Source organism: Glycine max, chromosome 18, assembly GCF_000004515.6.
Source record: "Glycine max cultivar Williams 82 chromosome 18, Glycine_max_v4.0, whole genome shotgun sequence".
Classification (NCBI taxonomy): Eukaryota; Viridiplantae; Streptophyta; class Magnoliopsida; order Fabales; family Fabaceae; genus Glycine; species Glycine max.
The window spans coordinates 41,894,479-41,904,435 of record NC_038254.2 but is presented as its reverse complement, the minus strand read 5'-3'; the positions used below and the strand labels follow the sequence as shown (position 1 = coordinate 41,904,435).

Sequence of the window (9,957 nt, the reverse complement as noted above, 5' to 3'; positions counted from 1 at the left end):
TTGAATTGGGAAAAAATCCATTCATCTCAAGTAGAAATTCCTCACATGCAGGCATAATTTAGAACCTTAGGGGGGTGTATTGGATTGAGATTTTGAGAGAATATTTTGACAAAAACAATCTTGAAGATTTTAAAAGATTATGTGGGATTGTATTGATTTTGTGGGATTTTAAAAGACTTTTTACATTCAGGATTCTTAACCCAAGATTTTAATGGATTTCTAACACAGATTTTTAAGATTTCAAAGTACTTTATGGATTTTTAAGATTTTGAAAGATTAATACATTTTAAACAAAAAAATAACGGAAGTTACAAAAGTGAATGAAAAAGATGATAAATAAATTATAATGTTTGAATAAAGAAAATAAAAACGATAGAAATTTTAAACCTTTTAATAACAAAGTCATTATTGCCTAAAAAAATAATAACAAAGTGATTCTCACTTCATGTTCGCCTAATTATTAGCATTTCTCCACATATCTGAACCTATATTAGTCCTCCATATATTAGCATCTTCTCGTTCCTGCTCTTGTGTTTGAACAATGGGTTCATGATCATTGTCTTCGTAATTTGGTAACACTGAAGATGAAGATGAAGACTCGTCAGTAGGTTCCATTGGAAATTCATCAGAACGACATTCTTTGCGAAGAAAATTATGAAGTGCTGCACATGCCAACACAAGCTCTGCTTGTGTTTTAAATAGAAATGGAGGTGCTGACTTAAAAATTGTGAACCGCGATTTAAAAATACCAAATATCCTCTCAATCACATTCCTTAAGGATGCATGCCGAAGATTAAATAATTCCTTTTCATTTTCAGGGTCATTACCGTGACCTGCAAAATCTTGTAGATGATATCGTACACCTCGATATGGGGCTAAAAATTTGCGTCGATTAGGAAATCCACAATCCACCAGATAATACTTACCTTGGGGCACTTTAAGTCCATTCTTCCTTGCCAAAGCATCACTTAACACCTTGGAATCATGTGCTGAACCCTCCCACCCGCTAAGAACGTACATGAATTCCAAATCAAAGTTACAAGCAGCTAATACATTTTGTGATATATTTCCATGACGATCACGATAACTGCTTACATCTCGTCCTTTTACTGATGCGGGAATATGTGTACCATCAATAGCTCCAATGCAATCCTAAAGTGTGTGTATCAATAATCATAAATATTATTATAATAATCACAATTATAATTATAATTTTGTTATAATTAGATAATGATCACATACCTTAAAATAAGGATAAAACCTTATGCTTTCCCTTATTTTTGCAGGCACAGTTGAGCCTGGTCTAACCATTAAATCAGGTGCTAATGAGTTCAGAGCTTTCAAAATCTTGTGAAAATTTTCACTTGTAGCAAATTGTGATCGGCCAAATGTATTGCGGATTACACAATATCGAGTGTTCTGGCCGACAATCTGTAGGAATGATGCAAGCATTTCTTCAACACAAATAAATCTTGTATCCTCCAAAGGTGTTTTTTCTCTTATAATCGTGCACAACTTTCGAAATACATCAGGATACATCCTATATACTTGTCGAAAGATTGCAGGATCATCGTTTAATGCTTTGTGTATATAGTCATATCCCCGACTAGTAATTTGTCGTCGAGTTAATGGACGTTCAATATGTTCACCACGCATCATATTCAAAAACTGATTTAATATATCTATTAAAGCATAAATTGCCATCACATATGTGTATGTGGCTTCATAAAATTCTTCATTTGTTTCCTCGTCATCTATATCTTCATCATTTGTATCTTCATTATATATATCTCCATCCATTTCTTCGTTCTTTATGTCATGGTCATGGTTATAAGTCAATATCAAAGTTAATATCAAAGTTAATACAAATTCATATATAAAATAAATATAACTAAAGTTTAACCACAACAATTTCACAAAATATATAACCTAAATACTTCAACCATAATATTTCGACCAAAAAACAAACCAAATATTTCAACCAAAATACAACCATAATAGTTCGACCAAAAAACAAACCAAATACTTCAACCAAAATAGAGACCCAAAAGATATAGTTCAACAAACTCACGATGTTTAAAATAATATGTTAATAATAGATGATCAAAATATTAATTATTCCCTAACTTAAAGTTTATCCAAGATGAGCGTTCTTCCGGTGACATCTTCAAGAAAAAATCCTTTTTTGCTTTAGTATTTAACAATTCAGCTGTCTTGAAACGCGTTATGTCATCCAAATTTGGAATTTCTTTTATAACATCCCAAATAATACCCTTGAGCTCTCTATCTCTATCTCTATCTTTTTCTCTTTTCTCCATCATGTTGGATATTTTTTCAAAATTCACAGTAATAGTCCCAATGCCAACAGAAAGATTTTCCAGAACGTTGCCTAGATTGTTGATCCCAACAGCGCTTGAACTCCCTCCATACTCGGATCTCCTTCGCTTGTGACAGTTTTGTTTTTCTATGGGAACCTCTGAATCTAAAGGGGGGTGGGATGGTGGACTTGGTTGGTTTGGTGATGGAGACTGATATGTTGGTTCATAGTTATTTGGTGTTATGAATGTATCACTATTAGGATCATATGAAAATTCTTCTATCCCAACAGTTCTATTTTCTGGCTCAAAAGTTGTTGCATCAGTATCATCTGGATCGACTGATATAGAATTATTCCCGCTAGAAACTCCACCCCCAACAACGATCTTCAAATACTCATAATCAACCATACTTTTTCCTCGAAGTTTGCTGTGACTTGGGTGGGACTAAAAAAAAAATCATTGTTAATATACTACAAATATTATAATTTACTAAATTTATAACTATTAATATATTTAAAAGATTATGAACTTAGCTCACCTTTAAGTAATCTTTCCATACATCCTCATGAGCAGTGAAAGTTTTTCCAATTGGGTCCCATCCAAAGCCAGAGTTGTTGCGCATAAGGGTTGACATCATGTTATACTGGTTTCGAAACCACTTCATCCGACTCAAATAATGACTATAAGTTTTAGGGAATTTAGTTTTTGCATTGAGTTGAGGAAGTATTATTCGTTCTACATTTTGTTTGCTAAGTGACCCATTGGCATCACGCAATCCCCTATTCATAGCATCCACCAAGAGGTGCAACAACTCATTGGTATCCTCCATAGTCCAAGATACATAATTATCTTTGTCTCTACTCTTTCCTTTGTTATTTTCTTGTGAATCCCCCATTTGATCGCTAATATATATATATAAGAAACTAGTTATTTGACAAAAATAGTTATTGTTTCCTAATTGTCAAAAGTATAGTGACTATATCCCGAATAATATACAATTCAATAGAAAAACCAATAAAAAACTACCTAATAATAAAATAAGGGTCATGCTAACATGCACACTTAGGGCACATGTTAAGGATACTTCCAATAGTAACTATGTCTTAAAAACAACAATTTTTGACTTTTAAAAAAGTAAATTGCACAACTTTCAATACAAAATTTCTATACATAATACACTAACAAGTGTCTTAAGGGCACATGTTAGCATTTTCCATAAAAATAATACTCATATATCATAAAATCATTTAAAAAAAAAACTATTAACAAAATAACAATAATAATAACACAATAACAATTAAAAAATTATTAACACAATAATAATAATAATAACACGCTGTCAAAAAAATAATAATAACACATTAATAATTAACATTTTAATAATAACACAAGAAAATAATAATAATAATAATGGACGTTGTAAAAAAACAAGTTGAAGAAACAGAGAAAAAAAAAGAGTTTTTATTTTGATTTGCATATACAGTACTAAAAAAAAAGCAATATGAAATCTTGATGCATGTCAATTGCCATTCTTTTGATGCATATTCATTGCCTGGACGTTGAAAACAATATGAATACGAAATCTTGAAGCATATACAGCACCCTTTTCTTTTGATTTGCGTAATACATATAGTATAAACAATATTGACTATCGATTGCCATTAAAAAAATAGGTAAAATTGATTGAAAAGTTGTAAGAGAATGAACCTGGTAGTGGTTTGTGTCTTGTTCGGCAGGAGAAGAAAAAGTCTTTGGAAGATTATGAAAAGTCTCAAGGGTTTGGGTGAGATTGTTGGAGGAGTATTTTATGTGTATTTCTAACTAAAAAGTCTCTCAAAATCCATTCCACAAAAGAATCCATCAAAATCTATTTACTTTTGAATACAAAAAGACATTTTAAAAGTGGTAAGAAATCTCAATTGAATACCAACAGATTTTGTTGCCCTGAAAAAAAAATCTTTATTGTCTTAATTGAATACCACAAGATTTGTTTATATTTTATAAAAGTCTTGATTGAATACCACAAGACTTTTTAATCATAAAAAAGTCTTTTAAAATCCTTTGAAATCTTAATCCAATATGGCAACTTGTTTATACCTTTCTTCATTAATCACTGGACCATATATAGATAACTCACATCTCTTCCCTAACTGAATCCATATCATGCATAACACATTAATTATTCATATAATAGCACACAGGCAGTACCATCACTATCATATAACAAAAAGGACTGAAGAATCCCAGCTGCCTTTCATAGTAGTTTCCCCCACATACACAAGTAGTTCAAGACATTCATATTAATTCTTTTCAATTAATTGTTAGATCACTATAAGCAACTCACAGCTCATCAAAATAAACTTTACATCAGGGCATCATACACAACACATCAGGGCATCACTATAAGCCTTCATAGTGGACACCTAGCCCATTTTGCACCTAGCTAGGATCAAGCACTAAGCAAAGATCCATTGAGGCAAGGATCACTTAGATCCAGCCATATATGGTGTAATGGCTTTATAAGGATTCGTACCTAGCCTGGATCCATAGTAAGGAGGGACACAAAGCCCATAAATGTCATGATGCCTGGCAAATTATTAAGTCTTTCTCTTTATTAATTGCCACAATGAGAGGACATGAGATGGGTTTTAACGAGATAAACCCTTATTCATGGGATATCTACCTTTTAACAAACATTGTTCCTCAGCCTTAGGATCTTTCACAAACTTTTCAAAGAATGACTATTTATACAGTAATTCTTTTAAGAAAACCAAAAGATATAACATATGAGAAAGGAGTCCTAAAGGGCATCTGAACCCTGACCAAAGGTCTAGGCACTTACCACTAGGAAAAATAGTTATGTTGTTAATCATGAGACAATGTTATTAAAAGAAATGGTTGATGAAGCAAATTTAACGATTGGCAGGCACCTAGTCCCTGGCAAAACTTTCAAAAGGAGGGCTTACTCCAAAACTCACAAAATGAGTGGACACCTGGTCCCTGGTAAGGCTTTTCCAAAAGAATTTATTTACTTAAGAATTCATGAAGATTAGTGGATACCTAGTCCTTAGCAAGGTTTTCAAATTAAAATCTTCCCATCTTCGTCATCACTGTGGGTAGTTTATTCACAGTTTTCTATTCACACAATTGAGCTGATACCAATTGCCACCAGTTGCCAAAGTATCCTTACATGATTCAATCGAAGGAAAAGAATTACAATATACAGTTCTGGTAGTTTCATACAAAGAAATAACTAGTCATCAATCATATTGTTTAGGACATGCATGCCATAAACACCATAACCCACATAGAACTCCAATTACAATGAGAATTAGTTACATAGTTAAGTAGACATACAAGGTCTCAAGATCATCAAGTGAAAAAAATTTAACTCATAGCATTTCAACCAACTCAAGCATAACAAAACACCCAAGCCAAGTGCAATTCAAAACAACAAGCATGTTTCTAGTTAGTTCTCTTAACTTTCACCATTTATATTCATGACTAGATGCACTTTTCTTGCTGTAAATGGACACTCGTGAACCTTACCAAGACAAAAAGAGAAATACTTGAGAATATATCTTGTGCATCACAAACCATGTACTTACTCAAATAACCCTCTACATGCAAAGTCATCTACAGATTGGTCTCTCTGAATCTGTTTTGGTATAATAGTCATAAAACATTGTAGGGAACTCTAAATTGAATGAGACCAAAGGCATTTGAAAGATAGGACTTGATTTTAGAGACCCACAAAAGTATAAATTCGAATTCGTTCTAGATTAGCACCAGTTCTGATCTCAATATAGAGCAAATTATAAGCGAGAAATTAGCGGGTCTTAGCATAGTTTCGTGTTCCTAATTTTTTTCTAAGCTTAGAGGGGTTAGGGACTAGGGGAAAGGTTTGTTTTGTACCCCTTTGAGATATATGAAAACATAGAAAAAGGCCTCAATTCATGGTTCAAGCTTGAGGTTTCTTAAACTAGCACAAACAGTACCTAAAACAAAACTATCACTGCACCAAAAGAGATTTGACATGCCCCACCAACATATTCACCGGATATTCTAGTTAACTCTAAAAGTTGTGAGACCAAACATTTTGGACGGAAGACATCTGAAACTAAAATACTGTAAAAGGGCATGACCTGGTTCTAAAGGAATAAATCACACCAACTGTTCAAAGACAGGACATGTCTAACTTCCAGCAAGTAGATTTTTAGAGATTTAAATTATCCTTTCAAGCTAATTTCCTACCTTTTACTAGTTACAAATAAGAGAATGGCTTGATTCAATCCCTGTACATGTATACTAGTTGTTGATTAAGTCTCGAGCCTTCTATATATACCTCAGCACCTCAAACTCAACCTCGAGAATCACGCATCCACACATATTAACATCGCAACAAGACCCAATTCTTTCACTAGTATTTGGTAAATAAATTAGCCACTTCTTTTAGAGTTCTATGGATAATTTATGCTTCATAAACAATAATTATCTTTATTGACTTAGAAAGAAACATAATCATTCATATTCTCACACTATATTCATGTCATCAAAACAATCACGTGTCATTACACACCAACACAATCACATTCCTTTCACTAACACATGATATATCCTATATCTTATATGCTAATCTTAGTTGTATAACTTCAACCATTTTAAGAATGTTCAAAGTCTCACCTAGGACAGATCAAAAGCACTCAATTAGTATTAAATTCACACGACTACAATATCTCAGAACTAATTCATAGAGCCAATCACAATTGGCACAAGCACAAATCTCAATCCCAATTCACAGAGCCAATCACATTACACAAAATATGTTATTGCACGGAACTATAAGATGTCGGGAGCGAGGTGCTCCCAACAATCATTAAACATCCACCTACAGTGGATTATCTCACACGCCCCGAACCTAAGATTGGCGAGGAGTCTGCTGTTTGTCCTTCGAGTTTCGTTCGAGTTCCTCGTGCATCTTGTTTGTCAAACTTGCAATCAGCATATCTTTTAGTGCGAATATCCGATTGGCACGTGTGACCTATCAAAACGAAGCTTGTAACGAGAATCACACAGAAATAGCTTTACATGTGGGTTTTGATGGCCCAAAAACTACATGCAGACGCAAATAGATTTGACCCAAAGCTGAAAAGAGGGTTTTTTCGATGTCGTTTACCTTTTTGCTTCCTATACTACGGGAGGACAACACCTATGCAATTCAAGTTCCGTTGACAGATGCTAAGAACACCTCTTTAAGCTATTGAAGAGCATGGCTTAGGGAAATAGGGAAGAAAACAAGCATGCATTTGGGGTTTGTGAATGGTATCCAAGAGGGAGAGTTGAAGAAGGGTACTAAGTGGTATGCTGCTGGCTTTGGGGGAAAAGAAATCATGGTTTAAAATAGGTATTGGAGAGGGGATGGCGTGTTGGAGAAATTGGGATTGTGTGTTGGTTTCGTTGGTGTTGTGGCATGTGGTCATAATGCATTACACAAATGAAATTTTAGAAACTGATAGAATGGTGTGAAGTTGGCATGTATGAGATGTGTGGGTAGCATAAGATGGAGTTATAAGGTGGTGGTATGTAATTGCAAGCAATGTCTGGAGATGGACAAGGTTGGTAAATGAAAGCAATAAAATAAGATTAGGTGTGGCGGTGGTGTTTATGTTGTCGGGAACAATTGTGAGGTATGTTTAAGGCCTTTGGGTGAGTGAACGTGATGATTAAGTTATTTAATGAGTGACATAGATTTAATTAAGTATAACATAAAGATAATAGCATATTATGGATAATTTCTAAAAATAGGAAATAACTTATAATAATTGAGATCGAGAATAATCTCAAATAGTTATTTAATAAACTCTCATATTAAATCATGCATGAATTAGGTTGCTTTAGTAAATAATAATTGAAAATATCATTTGCTTGATGTAGTAAAATATTGGTGGTGTGATGTTGTAACAATAATTTATGGCAAACCGAAAAAATTATTGGCTAAGTTGCGGATAATGACGCTTTCTTTAAGACGTTTCGCGACACTGCCAAAAATTATGCAATCAGACTATCAACCACGAAGTCCCCAAGATAAAACAGCTCAGATCACTGTATAAGATTTTCACTGTACTGAGGGAACCTTTCTAGAATTACACCCTCTTGTATGACTTGAAAAGTCACTCTAAAGCCACCCAAAAATATGACTTGAAAAGTCACTCTTATAGCCAATTGAAAATATGACTTGAAAAGTCACTATTATAGCCAACCGATATTTTAGAGCGATAGAAAGAAAGAGGGAGAAGTTTGCCGGAAATGCATTGACTGAAATATGGGAGGGAGAAATAAAAATTGAGGAAATGCTTCTTAACTGGGACAAGACAAAATGAAGAAAGTGGCTCTCTATATATAGGGAGTGAAACACTATTCAAGTGTTTATCCTGAGCAATGTGGGAATTCAAGCCTTTTTTTTCTCCTTTTTTTTTTCAAACTTTCATCCATTTTCTCCTTTGTTCTAACAATCCCCCACTTGAATTTTGAAAAGAAGATTTTTGAGGATTTCATAAAATTGTGCATAAACAAAGGTGTCATACAACTTGAACCTTTGCATAGTGAGTAAGATTCAGATTTTACTAGAGTGACTCGAAGTCTTGAACTCTATCTCTGACATCAAACCACACACAACATTTTCATAGGTGTATTCTATAAAGCTCGTGCATTAAAGGCCATGCACGTCTATCCCGGTATAGTGAACGCTCTAGAAATTTTTGCCCAAAATTTCATATGAAGCGGCCCCCACTTCAACATTCACGTAGGTGAGTCTATCAAGAGTACTCCTGTAGCCTAGGTACTCCACTCAACATAGAGTATAGATCTCATTAAGAATTACGAATTTTTTTCATAACTCATCCTCTTGTTACTTCAGGAATCATGCTGCTTTCACTTATAACAGCAAGTTCATCTCATATCACTTCATAACTTATTATTACCCATTGGACCTAGTTCTTGGGATCTTCAGTCATTTAGGTCGGGTTACTATCATGAATGATCTTCGCAGTAAGGGCAATAGTCTCATTCTTTTAGAAGTGTTATGGACTTTCTCTCTAGCTAACCTTTCGTCAAAGGATCTGCTAAATTATCATCAGTGCGTACGTGATCCACTCTAACAGCTCCTGTTGAGAGTAGTTCTCTAATAGTGTTGTGTTTACGACGTATCTGTCGTTTCTTACCATTGTAATAACAGTTCTCAATTTTTGCAATAGCCACGGTACTATCGCAATTGATCAACACAGCTGGTATCGGTCTTTCCCATAACAGAATCTCTGCAAGTAAGCTTCTCAGCCAACTTGCTTCCTCACTAACAGTTGCTATTGCTATCATCGACATACACACATATGATAGTGCAAATATTATTTACAGATTTGTAGTAAATGCATTTGTCACTTTCATTTACCTTAAACCCATTCGAGACTATTAAGTTATCAAACTTTTCATGCCACTACTTAGGTGCTTGTTTTAGACCATACAAAGATTTATCTAACTTGCAGACTTTATCTTCTTGTCCATGAATCACAAACCCTTCAGGTTGCTCCATATAGATTTCCTCTTCCAATTCACCATTTAAAAAAGCAGTTTTAACATCCATTTG

The 9,957-nt window shown here is 34.0% G+C and overlaps 2 protein-coding genes and 1 long non-coding RNA gene across 3 annotated transcripts; all 3 read right to left on the bottom strand.

The window, feature by feature from the left end:
- Positions 1-317: 317 nt before the first annotated feature.
- On the bottom strand, positions 318-1,267 carry LOC100812675 (uncharacterized). The gene has a single exon (XM_014770359.3). The coding sequence runs from the start codon at positions 1,018-1,020 to the stop codon at positions 454-456; it is 567 nt and encodes a 188-aa protein (XP_014625845.1). The 5' UTR covers positions 1,021-1,267; the 3' UTR covers positions 318-453.
- Positions 1,268-1,304: 37 nt separating this feature from the next.
- On the bottom strand, positions 1,305-3,545 carry LOC102669360 (uncharacterized protein At2g29880). The gene is made up of 2 exons (XM_006602488.4): positions 2,857-3,545; positions 1,305-2,762 (listed from the first exon to the last, which is right to left on the bottom strand). Exons 1-2 carry the CDS (start codon positions 3,211-3,213, stop codon positions 2,112-2,114), a joined length of 1,008 nt encoding a protein of 335 aa, XP_006602551.2. The 5' UTR covers positions 3,214-3,545; the 3' UTR covers positions 1,305-2,111.
- Positions 3,546-7,009: 3,464 nt separating this feature from the next.
- On the bottom strand, positions 7,010-7,970 carry LOC102669264 (uncharacterized). Its single transcript, XR_419574.3, has 2 exons — positions 7,495-7,970; positions 7,010-7,359 (listed from the first exon to the last, which is right to left on the bottom strand). It is a non-coding gene; the product is annotated as an uncharacterized lncRNA (long non-coding RNA).
- Between the last annotated feature and the right edge of the window lie 1,987 nt (positions 7,971-9,957).

What these genes read in the sequence shown, in the direction of transcription:
- LOC100812675 (XM_014770359.3), bottom strand. Translation starts at nt 1,020, where the DNA reads ATGTACGTTCTTAGCGGGTGGGAGGGTTCAGCACATGATTCCAAGGTG.
- LOC102669360 (XM_006602488.4), bottom strand. Translation starts at nt 3,213, where the DNA reads ATGGGGGATTCACAAGAAAATAACAAAGGAAAGAGTAGAGACAAAGAT. An exon ending in TATGGAAAGATTACTTAAAG is followed by an intron (nt 2,763 to 2,856) that starts GTGAGCTAAGTT and finishes TTTTTTTTTTAG; the next exon opens with TCCCACCCAAGTCACAGCAA.